At 56.7% G+C, this 15,441-nt stretch overlaps 1 protein-coding gene across 1 annotated transcript in view; it reads right to left on the bottom strand.

The window, feature by feature from the left end:
* ARHGEF17 (Rho guanine nucleotide exchange factor 17) overlaps window positions 1-15,066 on the bottom strand; it is a 59,534-nt gene extending 44,468 nt beyond the window's left edge. Inside the window, exon 1 of the mRNA XM_064288667.1 lies at window positions 11,835-15,066. Within this exon, the coding sequence (XP_064144737.1) occupies window positions 11,835-15,041 (3,207 nt within the window). The 5' untranslated portion in view covers window positions 15,042-15,066. The remainder of the gene's footprint in view (window positions 1-11,834) is intronic.
* Window positions 15,067-15,441: the final 375 nt, after the last annotated feature.

Raw genomic sequence — 15,441 nt, 5'->3', positions numbered from 1 at the left:
GAGCAACACAGAGCGAGAAGCATACTTAGGCACGTGATGGGGAAACTGAGGCTTAAATCAGGCCATGAAAGCTGGGCTACTCCTTTACCCCATGGCCCTTGCCCTACCCTCCTCCAGGAAGGCCTCCAGGGCTGTACAACCACAGACTAGCACTTGTCTTGGGGTCTATGGTTCCAAAATCACGAGAGTACTTTGTCTCCGACTCCAAGACCCACTGTGAGCGTCACCAGCAAAGCTGCCTGCCTGTCCGTCCACCCAGCACTCTATCCTCACCCCCAGGCCTCTCACAGAGGGCAGGAGTAGGGGTGTAGCCTAAAGCTCTGTGAAGTAGGAGGGAAAGCATACTGGGCACAGAGACAGGGACCTGAGCTGGCTCAAGCCCCCTCAATGACTCAGATGACCCTGTGTCCTGTCCCACTGCCATATTCTCTGACTCAAACCAAAGAAGTGGGCCCCCATCTCCCCAAATCCAGTTTTTGTTCAGGGCCACTGAGCCTAAGTTCAAATGCCCAGATTTTACCTCCAAACTATCTCCCCAACAGTCTTATTGCCATCCCATATCACCTATCCCCCTCTCCCCCGCCACCAACAAGCTCAGGCTTCTCACTCCCTGCTCCCTCCAGCCTGACCACCTCTCCATGACCAGGGGACTCTTTCTAACTCGGAAACCCAGCATGATCCTCCTCCACTCCTAGTCTTCCATGGCTCTCCGCTGCCCACAGGGCAAAGCCCAGGCTATTCACCTTGGCACTCGAGGTGGTCAACCTGGATCTCATTCAAACTGAGACCTCCCTGCCCTCTTGGTCTTGGACATATAGAGGTTTCCCCTTCCTGCCCTGGCTCAGACCAGTTCCCAAAAATGCCAAGTATACCTTGTCACCTTCTTGCTCAAGAACTCTCAGCAGCCCCTTCTACCCAGCACAAAAAGGCAGCAGTGAAGTGCACGGGGAAGCCTGCTGGGTCTGCTCTAGTACTGCATGGCCTTGGGCAAGGTCCCTCCCCTCTCTGGGCCTCAGTTTCCCCATCCAAATAATGCAGGGGCGGGGGCGGCTGGAAAAGACGGCTGGCTTCCAAGGGTCTTTCCAGGTGGGCCATCCTTAAATTCAAGGCCCTGGCCCTCTTCCTCCAGCAGATATCCTCCTCCTGCCTTCTAGCCCTCCTGGCCTCCCCAGAAGCTGGACATCTCACCGTCAGGTCTCACCCCAGGGGAACTGAGAGAGACAGAGGGAAACAGTGAGAAACCAGGAGTGAGATTTTAGTGATGCAGGCAGCCAAGAAAGATGGAGTCAGCAGGACTCTGGGGGGAGGGGGTCCCTTCCCGTTCTTCCTTCTTCCGCCCCTTCCCTCCACATCTGCTCCCTGACCCCCCGTGCCCTGTCCTGGGAAAGGACTGAATGTTTGTCCAAGGGGGTTGGGGGGTGGTCTCAGCAGTCCCACGAGGCCAGGCTGTGGGGCTGGCTGGCAGCCAGGAACCCAAGCCTCCCTCCCTCTTGCTCCACAGAGCAGCTTGGGGAGCAGGGGCTGCTCACTGCCTGGGAACCAATAAACAGGAAACAGACACCAACCTAGCACTTGCTCCCTCAGCCACCCCAGCCCCTTGTCATGCCCCACCCCCACCACAGCCCTGGCCCAGGCTGGCCCAGGGCCTGCCCCACCTCTCCCTGACCCCAAAATCTCAGAACCAAAGGCCGTCAGAACCAAGGAGTAAGAATCTCAAAAGCACAAACAAAATCAAGCTAAGAGGCGTGGACTCTTGGAATCAAAGCAGTCAGAATCCTTCATCTTGAAACCACAGGATTCTAGACTCAGACACAATAACCTGAAAAGCACACACTTCTGAAGTGGCCATGTTTCAGAAGTGTCTACACTGGGGGTCCTGGACTGAGGGCACCACACCAACAATCTCCTTTAGCCTTTACAATAACCCCTTTGAGGCTGGGATTAATAAGTGTCCGCATTTTACAGAGCAGGAAACTGAGGCTCAGAGCCGAGTTCTGGTGACTTGTTAAACATCATCCAGAGGGTGAGGTCAGAGCTGAAAATTTAACCCATTATCAGTTTGACCCCAAAGCTCACCAGCCACACAGACCCTCAGAGTTGTAGAGTCCTGGAGTTCAAAGCAAGACTCCACTGGGAGGCTTCCAAACACAGAATGGGAAGCAGAGGGGACTGAGCTCTGCCTCACGGGCTGGTTCCAATGGCTCTGGAGCTTTGACCCAGGGAGGGATTTGGCTCTGCTCTGCCCCTTAGCCCTGCGTTGTGCTGTCCCAGACATGTCCCAGGTTGGGGCTGGAGGAACAAACATAGAGGGGGAGCTGGAGAGAGGAGCAAGGACAATGCCTGGCTCCTCTGCTCCTCCTTACCTACAAAGGCCCAGGCTGCTGAGCTACCACCAACCCTGCCCAGGTGCTGCCAGAACCCCAGCCCGCCCTCCTGTCTTGGAGCTGCTTCACAGCAGGGAAGAGATGCTGAGAATCAAGGAATCAACATCTCCTAGAATCTTGGAATCATAACATCTTAGCAGCACAATCATGAGGGTAGGAACTAGAATTTCTTGAGCACCTACTAAGTAAGCCCTCTTTGCATTATTCCATTTAAGCCTAACAATAATCCCTTGTGGTGTGAGTGGATAATGCACCCATTTTACAGACTCAGAGGAGCCAAATGCTTGCCCTGGGTCCCAAAGCCGGCATGGGGGGAGAGGCGATTCTGGACCCTCTACATATCATCTCCTTGGAAGCACCTGGGCCACTCAGAGCATGAAAAGACCTGCCAGGCTGGGTAGTCTGACAGCACCAGAGTTGCTAATCCCCAGTGTGGAGTTCCCAGCACACGGGGATAGGGAGCTTCTTTCCCACCTTCCCCCAAGCTTCCAGATCTGCCCTTGGCTGGGACGGCCTTAGGCCCCTACCTTCCCTGTTTGTCCTGGCTCTAAACTCTCCTGCCAACTGCTCTTCTTGGTAACATTCCAGCTTAATTTCCAGTCAGCAAATCTAGGGCCTGTCTCCAGAGGACCCATTAGCACTTCTGCCTCTGCCCAACTAGGCCTGGGCTCAGCTTCCCTATGGACCCCAACCACCTCAGGGGGCTAGCCCTTGTTGAAAGCTCCTGGAAAGCAGGGACAGTATGCAAGCTTTCCCTGTGTGTGCCCACTCCTCATCAAGGGGTTTAATGACTGACTGCTGCATGAATGAATGAATGAATAATGAACATGGAAAGGAATGAATAAGGGATAAATGCAGTGGGTCTGACTTTACAGGCTCTGCTTCAGGGCCAGCACCAGCTGGAGGCTCTGGATCTCAGGAGCAAAGAGCGTGGTCCCTCTGCCCATCCATGGTAGGCAGAATAATGGCCCCGAAAGATGTCCATGTCCTAATCCCTGAAACCTGTGACTATGTTTACCTTACATGGTAAAAAACTTTGCAGATGTGATTAAATTTAGGCTCTTCAGATGGGGAGATTATCCTGGATTATCCAGGTGGGCCCAATGTAATCATAAGGGTCCTTATAAGAGGGAGGTAAGTGGGTCAGAGTCCGAGAGAGATGTGAAGATGCTAACCTGCTGGCTTTGAAGATGGAGTAAGGGGCCACGAACCAAGGAGTGTGGGAAGCCTCTGTTGTTAGGTGCGTCGAGTTGATTTTTGACTCATAGTGACCCCAAAGGTGTGTGCCATGGATTATCCTTTCATCATACCTATTCAATCTGTATGCTGAGCAAAGAATCTGAGAAGCTGGGCTCTATAAAGAAGAACGGGGCATCAGGATTGGAAGAAGACTCATTAACAACCTGTGTTACACGGATCATACAATGTTCCTTGCTGAAAGTGAAGAGGAAGCACTTACTGATGAAGATCAAAGACCACACAGCCTTCAGTATGGATTACACCTCAACATAAAGAAAACAAAAATTCTCATAACTGGAACAATAAGGAACATCATGATAAATGAAGAAAAGATTGAAGTTGTCAAGGATTTCATTTTACTTGGATCCACAATCAACGCCCATGGAAGCAGCAGTCAAGAAATCAAAAGACTCATTGCATTGGGGAAATCTGCTACAAAAGACCTCTTTAAAGTGTTGAAAAGCAAAGATGTCACCTTGGAGACTACTGTGTGCTTGACCGGAGGCATGGTGTTTTCAATAGCCTCATATGCATGTGAAAGCTGGACAATGAATGAAGAAGACTGAAGAAGAACTGACACCTTTGAATTGTAGTGTTGGAGAAGAATATTGAATATACCATGGACTGCCAAAAGAATGAACAAATCTGTCTTGGAAGAAGTACAACCAGAGGTCTCCTTAGAAGCAAGGATGGAGACACTACGTTTCACATACTTTGGGCATGTTATCAGGAGGGATCAGTCCCTGGAGAAGGACATCATGCTTGGTAAAGTAGAGGGTCAGTGAAAAAGAGGAAGACCCTCAAAGAGATGGATTGACACAGTGGCTGCAACAATGGGCTCAAGCATAACAACTGTGGGGATCCCGCAGGGCTGGGGAGTGTTTCGTTCTGTTCTACATAGGGTTGCTATGAGTCGGAACTGACTCAAGGGCACCTAGCAACAACAACAACAACAGTGACCCCATGTGACAGAGCAGAACTGTCCCACAAGGTTTTCTGGGCTGTAATCTTTATGGAAGTGGATCACAAGGTCTTTCTCCCACAGAGCCGCTGGATGGGTTTGAACCACCAACCTATGGATTAGTAGCCGAGAGGTTAACCATGGTGCCACCAGGGCTCCATATGTAAGAAGCCTCTAGAAGCTAGAAAAGGCAAGGAAACAGATTCTCCCCTACAGCCTTCAGAAAGGAACACAGCCCTGCCTATACCTTGATTTTAGCCTAGTGAAACCCATTTTGGACTTCTGACTTCCAGAACTGTATGATAATAAATTTGTGTTGATTTAAGCTACTATATTTGTGGTAATTTGTTAGAGCAACAACAGAAAACCGATCTGCCACCCACCTATCTGCCAGCCTAGACCTCTGGAATCAGCTTGTGTCCCTCCCCCCAGGTGCCCTCTGCACTCACCTCTCATCCTCTCCCTGCCTGGGGCAGGTCTCAGCCCCCTGTGCCTTTCCTAGGCCCCACCACAAACAAACAAGAGGACGTTTAAATGTCCCAGCAGCAGAGCACTCTGGCAGCAGGCCCCAGAGCAGGCACCACAGGCTGCCCAAGTCTGGGGAGAGGCCCTGTGTGTGTATGTGTGTGGGGTGCTGAGAGGGTGGACCTGGGGCAGTCGCTGGCATTGGAGGAGGAGCTCTGAGGGGGTCAGGCCTGGATCTGAGTCTCAGCTCCACTCCTCAGTGGCCTAACAGAGCCAAGCCTCCACCTGCCCTCCTGCCTCCCTCACCAGGGATGGCTACTCAGTCTACAAGTTGATATCCCACACAGAACAGCATTGGCCTTTCCCAGCACCCTGGGAGGAGGTTTCATCCTGGTGCCCAAGGGCATGGAGGAATGTGTGGTTCAGAGAGGGGAAAGGACGTATTCAAGAACACACAGCAGGAAAATGGTGAGGCCAAGGCTAGAACCCGGGTCTCCTGACTCCTAGTCCAGACTTTATACCAGGCCATCCCTAGTGACCTCCACAGTCACTGGGGGGGTTGTGGATGCCCCTCTGGGGGCTCAGAGACCCTGACTGGGCCCCTAGACTCTTGCATCTCACAGGCTGGGGCTCGCTCACTGCTTAGAGCCCAGCAGCCTGGCAGTTTGCCTCTACTTCTATCCACCCCTGGAATCCCCTGGGGGCCAGGAAGTGGGAGAGGGGAGGATCAATTCCCATGGGGGGAGGGCACTCGATCCAATAGGCTTAGGAGGGCCAAGGCCCTGGCCCCACCTGCCTCCCAGGGGACTTGGGGGCCCTATTTCAGGGCCTGCCAACAAGGCGCCAGGCTGCCTGGGCACATTTCCCAACAAGTACGCCAGGGCTTTGAGTCTTTCTGGGAAACATGGGCTCCCCACCCCCCGCCCTACAACTGACATCCCCGCCAACTTAGCTCAGTGGGAACTCTGTGGGGCCAACGCATGTGCTGGGAGTCAGGACACCTGGGGCCAAATCCCATACTTGAGCTGTGAGGCCTTGGGCAAACCCCTGCACACTCTGAGCCTGTTTCTTCATCTATACATTGGGGCCATGGCAATGCCCATCTAACTGGAAGACCAAATGGGAGGGATGGGGCTGCCTGAGATTAAAGTGAGCTTTCTGTCCCAGGAGACATGCAAGCTGGGGCTGGATGGGCCTTCACAGTGGCTACAGAGGAGACACTGGTGGGATACGGCACTGTCACCTGCCTCGTTGGGGCCCTCCTAGCCTTTGAGCCAAGCTGGGGCTGGGGTGGGGAGGCCAATGCAGCCCACAGCCCTGGTCAGCTCTGGGGCTTTGTCAATCTTCCCTTCCCACCCTAAGCGACTCCTTACACATTGCCTTGCACACACTACCCAGCCACACATGCAGCCGTATGAGCATAGCGGTATTCCCCTTGAATGCTGGGGACAGGCCCTCACAAAACTGTCTGGGCTGCAACAGAAACCTCCTACCCCAGCCCAAGCTGCTACTATCATCTCTTGCCCAGATTATTCTAATTGCCTCCTGACTGCCCTTCCTGTTTCCACCCTGAAGTCCATTCTACACACAGCAGCCAGAGTGACCTGTGAAAATATAAGTCAGATCAGGTCTCTGCTCGACTCAGAATCTGCTCTGTCTCACTCCACATAAATGCCAGAATTCTCCCAATGCTCTTCAAGATCTTTACTGTCTGTCCTCAAACCACCTCCATCTTCCCTATACCTCTCTAATCTCATCTCCTACGTCTCTGCTCCATCGTACCATAACCCCCGCCCTGTCCCGCTACCTATCAAACATGCTTCCACCTCAGGGCCTTTGCACTTGCTATTCCTCTTTACCCAAAATGCTCTTCTTCCCAGATGTCACCTGGCTTATTCCCTCACTTCTTCCAGGCTTCTGCTCAAATGTCACCTCCACAGGGAGGCCTTCCCTGACCTCGCTATCTTAAAATATTACCCCCTCCCTGTCACTCTCTGTACCTTTATCCTGCTTTATTTTTCTTCCAGGTCCCTATCATAATGTAACAACTTACAGACAGGTGTCCTAACTAGCCTGGAAGCTCCATGACTGCTGAACTTTGCTTTGTTTGCTGTTGTATCCCCAGGGCCTAGAAGAGTGCCTAAGTGACTAGGTGCTCAGTAAGTATCTGCTAGATGGATGTATGCATCACCCCACCAAGCACCTCCCAGTCTCTGAAACCAACTCTTTCTGCCCACGACCTACCATGTTCTTCCCCAGCGCCTAGCCTCTGCTCATGCTGTGCCCTCCCCTATAAGCCCTTCCCTCTCTTCTCTGGCTATTCCAGCTCCTTCTGTCCCTAAGGCCGACTCACGGACAGAGCCTCCTCCAGGAAGCTTCCCCAGCCAGTCCCCTGGCCGGTTCCTTAACATCCTACAGCCTCTTCTAGTTGGCTTCTAGATTCTGAACGCTCTGAGTGTCTCACCTCCCCAGGCAGCCTGGGGGGCCTCCACCCCACTGTGGGGCGGGGAGCATCCTGAGAAATCACAGATGGGAAGGAGTGAGGCAGGAGGCCCAAGTCCCACACTGGGAGAGGGGGTTGGGGACAGGATTAGCAGCAGCCTTGCAGCCTCCCAAACCCAGCTGGTCCCAGAAATGTGGGGCTGGAAAATGTCAGACTCAATTCTGGTCCATCCCCCAATCTTTCCTTGCTGGGTGGACCCATTCCTGAACCACACTCCCCCAACAGCCTAGGGCCCTCAGGAAGGAGTGGGGGCCCCTGGGGAATAAACAGAGGAAAAGGACAGCCCTTCTGCCCGTCCTCCCCCTTTCCACCCTCCTCCTGCAGGGTGACAAAACATTTAATTATAGATATTTGGTACCACTCAGAATTCCAAATGTCCTAATCGCCTCCCCTCCCAGAACCAGTTTCCATGGAAAAATCACAGCAAAGAGCCAAGGAGGGGAAGGAGATAGCCCCTACTCCTTGGCTTCCCTGCCAAGGGGAGAGAGAAGAAAGGTGCTGAGAGGAGCTGCAGTCCAGGCCTGCCTCAGCAAGGCGGGGAGCTGTGGAGGGGGACTTGTGGGCAGGGGGTGGAAGACAAGACCGGGGTTCTGGTGATTTGGCTTGGTTCTGCCCTGCCTTACTGTGTGACTTTAGATCCAGCATTCTCCCTTTCTGGGTCACATAAGTTCTTTCTTCTCCAGCCACAGACCCTGGTGAATTAAATAATCAAATGAACGTGCTCAGCTTTTGGGGGTGTACAGATGATGTTCCCAACTGTCCCCCCACTCAGGTGGCAGGCCAACTACACTGAGAAACAGGGCCCACTTGGGCCCCTTCACCTCCAAGACTCTGACATTCTAGGATTCAGTGTGAATCTAACCGTCTGGGATTCTAAGCTCTCACATCAAAGAACAAAACGTTCAGGGTGCCTGGCACATCGTAAGCACTCAAAAAATGTTAGCCATTGTTACTGCTATTTCATTATGCTAAAGTTCTGTGAGTTAGTCCATCTATGATTCTGAGGGACAAGCCACTTCTTATTTCTGGGCTACAGTTTTTACATCTGTCAAATGGGTATAAAGGTTCCGAAGACCACAAGACTTGTACTTTAAGGCCAGGGTGGGGGAAGCCCTGAAGTGAAGAGCTACTGATCATCTTGGCTATTGTGCTCCTAAGTGGACATAATAAGAGGTGTGGGAGGGAGCAGGGAAGCTCAGACAGCCTTCACCTCCTCACCCCCCATGCAAGCAGGTGTTCACAGAATAAATGAACCATGAGCTATCCTGCATTCCCGGGGCTTCTAGGTTTTTACGGCTGTTGGCACAGAGCAGCCCTTCTTTTCCTTCTGCTCCAGCCAAACCCCTGACCTCTCCTATTTCCTTCGACCACCCTGCAGGATGCGTCAGGTCCTTCCTGCAGAGCCTCAAAGACCAGGCAGTCTAACCTCCCACCGTACAGATGGGAAAACAGAGGCCCAAAGAGAGGACCACGTCCAGGGCTCAGAGGGAGTCGGGGCAGAACCAGGCCTGGAACTCAGGCCTCCCAACAATGGGGTAACACCACATAATGGGTGAATAAGGGCATTCTGGGCTAGGAGAAGCCTGAGTCTGAGTGACTCCCCACAGCCCAGAATTGGGCCAGGGGGGTCCCCTCAACCTGAAGTCTCTCCTATCAGCCCCTGGCTAGGTTCCCATTGGTTTCGGCACCATCAGCAGAGTGTGACAGCCTCTTCTCTTTCCTTCTTATTCTGGAGCCCGCGCCATGCCATTTCCACCCACAGCCCAGGGAGCGTGACTGGAACCCCAGAGCCAAAACAAGGGAACATTGTCTCCTCCATGGAGGCCGGTAAGGGGGCGAACAGCTGCTCCCCATCTCCAGGAGCCAGAAGGAAGGGGACAACAGGAGGGATCTAGGCTAGCAGATGGGAGAACTTCCAGGCTTTATGAGCAGGCAGGGATCAGGGAATGGGGAAATCTCTTTTGAGCCTACTCAAGTCCACCAGGTTGTACTGGGGCCCCATGTGCCAGCTCTGTGTCCAGAAACCTAATGGGGGGGTGGAAGGGGACAGAAGAGGTGGGGCCAAGCCTTTCCCTGGTCACTGAGAAACAACTGGGGCCTGGCGCCTCACCCCACCCGCTCTTCGTACAGGAGTCTGCCAGGCAGAGACCATACTCCTATTTTACAGAAGGGAAAGTTTAGGCATAGAGCAGTGATGTGACTGACCCTAAGCCACACAGAGCTGGAGCAGTGGCTCAAACCCTATTCTTCTAATTACAGGACACATGGATTCTCTCCCTAAAGGGTAATAACGGATGTGGAGCTGCGCCTGGGAACAGTGGGAGGACTGGAGTGGGCAAAGGCTTGGAGGCCGGAAAAAGCCTCTGTTCAGGGTAGAGAGAAGCCAGTGTTCTGGGCAGATTTGTCCCATGGGAGTAGGGGTGGGGCTAAGCTTCTCTCAAGGGGAAAGGGGAGGGACAGGAAGAATGTGACAGCAGATGGGGACAGGAGTCACATCATGTTCTGTAAAGGCTCTCACCTTTTCTTTGGGTCTCAATGCCTCTTCTTAGGAGTACCCGGCAAGTCTCCCTAAGTTCTTTAGTTCACCCCTTCCCTATCTCCGAGTTGAACCTTCAGGGCTCCCAGAGGAGGTATTTACATGGCAAAAGAAGTTGGGGAGCAAACCCCTGGCAGGAGCTACCCTTGCTCTCACCCTCTCTTCTGCCTCCCCAACCCCTGTCTTCCAAGACAGAACAGGCACTGGAGTTTAGGGGCACCCAGCTGCCCTACCAAGGTCTCAGAAGGAAGGACAGATCCAAAATGCACCCTCTTCTCCACCCACCGACTCCCTCTGCAACCTCAGTGGGAGACAGCAGAGCCAGGACCGGGAGGAAATAGACAAGGAGAAAGAAACAAAGAGGGAGAGAGTTCAGAGGGGCCGTGAGAGCGCTGGGAACAGGGAGTGACCAAATTAGTCCAGGGTTTAGAGTTTCCAGGCTCCTCACACAGCAGCAAACACAGCGGGAGCGCAGGCAGTGGTGGAAATCTCCTGGCCATCATCCCTGCAGCCATCATCTCTGCGCTCAGCCCAGAACCCAGAGCCTAGAATCTAGCCTCAAACCCAGGTTCCAGGGCGCCATGCTGCCTAGAACCCTTCTGAACCCACAGCCTAGACTCCGATGATGGCTGAAGACAGAACACAGAAGTGGGGGCCTCAGGGATGGTGAGATCTTGGGGCCCAGGTAGGGGCTGGAACAGGTAGGGGAAGCATTTCAGAGTCACCAGGAAGGGGGTGGGGCTGGGGAGAAGATGCAAGTAGGCAGAGCTGTGAGAGACCAGGGGTTCCACCCTCACCTATAGAAGCAGCCCTACCTGAAGGGGCGAGATTCACCGCAACCATTCCAAAGGCCCCTCAGCCTCAGTGGTCCCCTCTCTGCCCCTGCCTTCTGCTAGAAGACCCCCATTTTAATTGGAAAAGCCTCTGGCAGGCCTCAGCCCCCAAGGCTTTGAGCCCCAACTCAAGCCCACAGACTTTCCCCAAATCTGTGCAGGACCACCTGGATAGAAACACAGGCACCACCTTGTCTACAACCCCCTGGTTTTAGAGATGGGGAAACTGAGTCAAAGAGAAAATCCAGGGCCTCACCAATGTCACAAAGCAAGTCAGGGACAGAGGTGGGGTTAGAGCTCTGAGCCCCCTTGTCTACTGGACTAAGTAACGCCCTGGACCTCCCAAATGTTCTTGGGCCCAGGAACAGAGCCACATTCTGACCTGCCACAGGAAGGCCACATGAGGCAAACCTATGCCAACTCTGGGCCCTAGAGCCCAAACATCCTACAAGGGGTCTAACCAATAGTTTAGTGAGGCTGGGGAGTCGGGGGTGGGGGGGGGGGCAGGGAAGACTGAGCTTCATTCAGCTAGGTTCCATGACTCTCATATGCCCTGTTGTATTTACAGTGAAGAACCAGGTAGGAATTTCTAAAACCAGTCTCTGAGAAACACCTAAAAGACTAGATAAGAATCCTTTGTAATTAGCACCCAGAATACCTTGGAGTAGACAAGAACTTTTGATATTAGCACCAGCCGAAGCCTGAAGCCTTGGGACTGAACAGACAGGAGCCCTGTGTCATTAACACTCTTAAAACTGCCTGGGTACTTGCAGGACCAGATAAGCACCCTCAGATCTGGCCACCTGCCCAATGAGTGCACTCAAAGGGCTCCTCCTGCCGAAGTCAGTGCATATGGACCTCCCTTGGCCCCACTCCGCCCCACCCCACTGAAGGCCCCTCACAAAGGACTCACCACTTGTGGCTTGCTGCAGCACTTGCTGGCTGGGGCAGGCTCATGTGGAGCCCGGGCAGCCTCAGGGGGTTTGGCCTCGTCAGAGGGCGGTGAAAGCCGAGCCAAGCAGGGCATGTCCACAGGCCCTGGGGCAGGGACCTCACCCGAATGGAGGGTCAGCATATACTGTTTAGTGACATCCTCGAGTGATGGTGCCTGCAAGGCGGGGTGGGTTCGTGCAGGGAAGCCCATGGGCTCTGGCACAGCCACAGGGGGGCGAACGGAGGTGGGTGGCTCAGGCATCACAATAGGTGTGAAGGTGGCGGGCACACTGGCATGGCGAACATGTTTGGAGGTGGGCCGGGCCCGAGACAGGCTGCCAGTCTGGTCCTGATGGCCCTCCTCTCTCCGCAGTTCTTGGTGGCTGCTCCGGGCTGGGCGCTTCTTGGAGCCTCGGCGGATGAGCCGTGGGGACAGAATGTCAGCCAACTTAGGGTCAAGGTGGAAACCACAGTGGGCAGTGGCAGGGGCAGGTGGGGCCTCAGGCAGGGCCCTCTCGGACTGTGCCCGTCCCCTGGCGGGACTGAGCTCTTGGGGCTCTGCCCGTTCCTCTGCAAGGATGGGCTCACTGCTGGATGGAGGCAGCACGAGCTCGACCTCTCGGATGGGCTCCCCTCCAGGGCCCTCGAATCCAGGCCCAGCTAGCTCCCCACGGCGGCTGGGGTCACTCAGAGATTTCTTCTTGGGGGCTTTGCCAGCAGTCCTGTCGTCTACCACACGCCCCAAGGCACCAGGCCCCTGGACAATGCTCTGAATAACGTCCTGGTATCCCTTACTCCCTTCACTGCCCACAGACCAGTCACTATGACCACTGGTCAGGCCCTCATCCACAGCTGGGGCCACTGGAAGCCCTGTCTTGGGGCCCAGTGAGCCCAAGAGGTTGCTGTCCACAGAGAACCCAGAGGGCTCCTCAGAGGTGGCAGTCCGGTGGCGCTGTGGAATCGGGTCACTCAGAGACCTGTAGGCCTCACCTGCCTCCCCATTGCTCAGTTCAGTCCCACCAGGGCCTGAAGGCGGGACTTTGCGTCGCCGGCGGATGGTACCTGGCGTGGGAGGGGCCTCAGGGGACACGAGGGCCCACCCACCCAGACTGTCCCCTGTCCCAGAGCCATGGTGGTTGGTCTGGGCAGAAGATGAGGAAAGGGGTCGCCATACCCCTGCGGAACCAAGGCTGCACAATGTTGAAACAGGAGGCTCAGGGTCCGCCCCAATGCCCTCATCTGTCAGGCTGGACTCAGGGCCTGAGAGCTCCTCCTGGGACCGCTGCCCCCTCGTCATGTCCCCTGCCCAGTCAGGGCTCCCAGGGGGGGCATTGCTTCCATCATCCTGCTGGGCGCCCATGCGCTGGATCTTTTCAAATACCTGACGGGCCTCCTGTACATACTGATCCTGGACAACAAGGGGTAGTGGATCCTCCTCGGAACCAGAGCCTGCCAGCAGGAGCTCAGAAGAGCTGGGCTTCAGAGTACTGGCCCGGGGCAGGCGGCAGGCCATGGGCTTCTCAGAGCAGGTAAATGACTTTGCCCTGCGCAAGGTGGCTGTCAGATCCTTGAGTGTGGGGCGGGTTCCAGGTGATGCTGGGACTGGGTCAGGCATGGGCCCAAGTTGCCCCACAGGGCCACCTGCTGTTGGTGAGTCTCTGCCATCCAAAGGGTCACTCTCAGGGTCCCCAGGATGCCGGCCAGCCTTGCGGATCCTCAGCTCTGAAAGGTCTGAGCGCAGGAAACTGAGCAGTGTCAGGGTCTCCGAGGCAATATCTGGGTTTGACAGAGACTTCCGCTGCCGGTTCTTATCCAGCTCCAATCCTCCATCCCTCAATGCCCTCATGGTGCCCACAGGTCCCTTGGCACGGGTTCGAGCCTGGGACCGCAGGAGGAGCCCTTCCCCGGCTCCAAAGCTAGGGGAGCGGTACACACCCCAGCCCCCCAAACCCCGGGAAGACCACAGGTCCTCATCCTTGAGAGTCTCCGTACTGGAATAACGACTGCTGCCACGGGAGCCTGCTGGGCTGGCCAAGTATGCGGGAAAGCTCACCTTGGCCACTCGGAAAGCTCCCCCCACAGCGTCCGGCATGGGCCGCAGACCCTCCTGGGGGCCTAGGGTGCAGGGTGGTGTGCCAGTACCCCACTCCCGGGATCTCTCCTCGCTAGGGGCTCTTGGAGATGTTGGTGGCTCAGGGCTCCTCCTGCCTCCCCCTGCAGAGTCCATGCTGCCCAGACTTAACCCATCACGGTCCAGGCTGCAGTCACGTCCCAAGCGGGCATTTCCAGGCGTGGGCCCCTGCCTCCCTCCCCAGCGGTGGCTGCCCTCACCGTCTCGGTCCTCGTCACTGCCCGAAGAGTGGCCGCCGTGGTAGGCTGGATTCTGAGCCCCGGTCGTCGTCGTTGTCGGCGGCGGGGCCTCCTCTTCCTCCTCGCTGGAGCTGGCAGCCCGGCTGCGGCTGACAGGATAGGAGGAGGCGATGGAGGAGGAGGAGGAGCAGGAGGCCCGGGCCCCGGCCTGCGGTAGGGAGAAGCTATGCCAAGAATGTAAACCATCCGCCGGACGCTGAGCCCGCTCCTGTTGCTGCTGCCGCCTCCTCCCCTCGACCCCCGGCCCGGGGAGCGGCCGCACTGAACGCAGGCCGGCCAGGGGGAAGCACGTTCGAGGAGGTGGCGTCGGCGGCTGCCGGGGCTCTCGGGTCTGGGGCTCCCATGCTGCACCGTCGGGGCTGGGCGTCCCCAGGGCCTCAGAGTCGGCGCAGGGCCGCCGGGAGCCAGGGCCGCCGAAGAGCTTGCGCATCTCGGTGACGCTGGGCCAGGACCCTCGCGCGGCGACCTCGGCCGCTTCTTCCACGGCCCCTGGGGAGACGCCTCCGTCCCGGGCCTCGGCTGAGTCGTCGTTGAGACGAGGCGCGTCGAAGCGCCGGGAGAGCTGGCGCACCGACGGGGAAAGGCTGCGGAGCTGGCGCGGCTGCGCGGGGGTGGCCGGGGGCCCCGACGCCAGCTTGGACACGCGCCGGGAGGGCTGGCCCGGGCCGGCGGCGGAGGGCCGGCACGAGGCGCGGCGCCGTAGCCCGGGGGTGTCCACGACCTCCTCCTCCCTCCGCCCGGGTCCGCCGCTCCAGCGCTCCAGGAGCTTGAAAGAGACGCTGCGATAAAGCGGGGGCCGGGGCGCCCCGTCCGCCATAGTGGCGGCACTCACTGCGGGGGGGCTGGCCTCGGGGAGCCGCGGCCAACCCCCCCTGCGCTCCCGCCCCGAAGGAGCGCAGCGGCGGCGGTCCGAAGGCCTGCGTTCCTGCACCCGCGGCGCGCGGCGGCTCTGGGGGCAGGGTGCAGAGATCTGTGCAGAGGTTTATTCACCCCAGCTCAAGTTTCTGCGGCCGCGGGCGGCGGCGGCTCCATCCCCTGCGGCCCCTCCCGCCTCAGCGCCGACCCCCGGGCCCGGCCCCCGCCTCAGTCGACGGGACCCGGGGCATCGCGGCCTGTCCGGGCCCAGGCGGGATCCCGCGCTCCGTTCCTCGGCTCGGCGCCCGCCGGCCTGCCTGCCTCCCCTCGCGCTCCCGCTCCGGCTCCCACCGCCCCCCCTT

The sequence above is a fragment of the Loxodonta africana genome, chromosome 7, assembly GCF_030014295.1.
Source record: "Loxodonta africana isolate mLoxAfr1 chromosome 7, mLoxAfr1.hap2, whole genome shotgun sequence".
NCBI classification, from domain to species: Eukaryota; Metazoa; Chordata; class Mammalia; order Proboscidea; family Elephantidae; genus Loxodonta; species Loxodonta africana.
The sequence above is the reverse complement of the archived record's forward strand: the minus strand, read 5'-3'. Positions and strand labels throughout refer to the sequence as shown.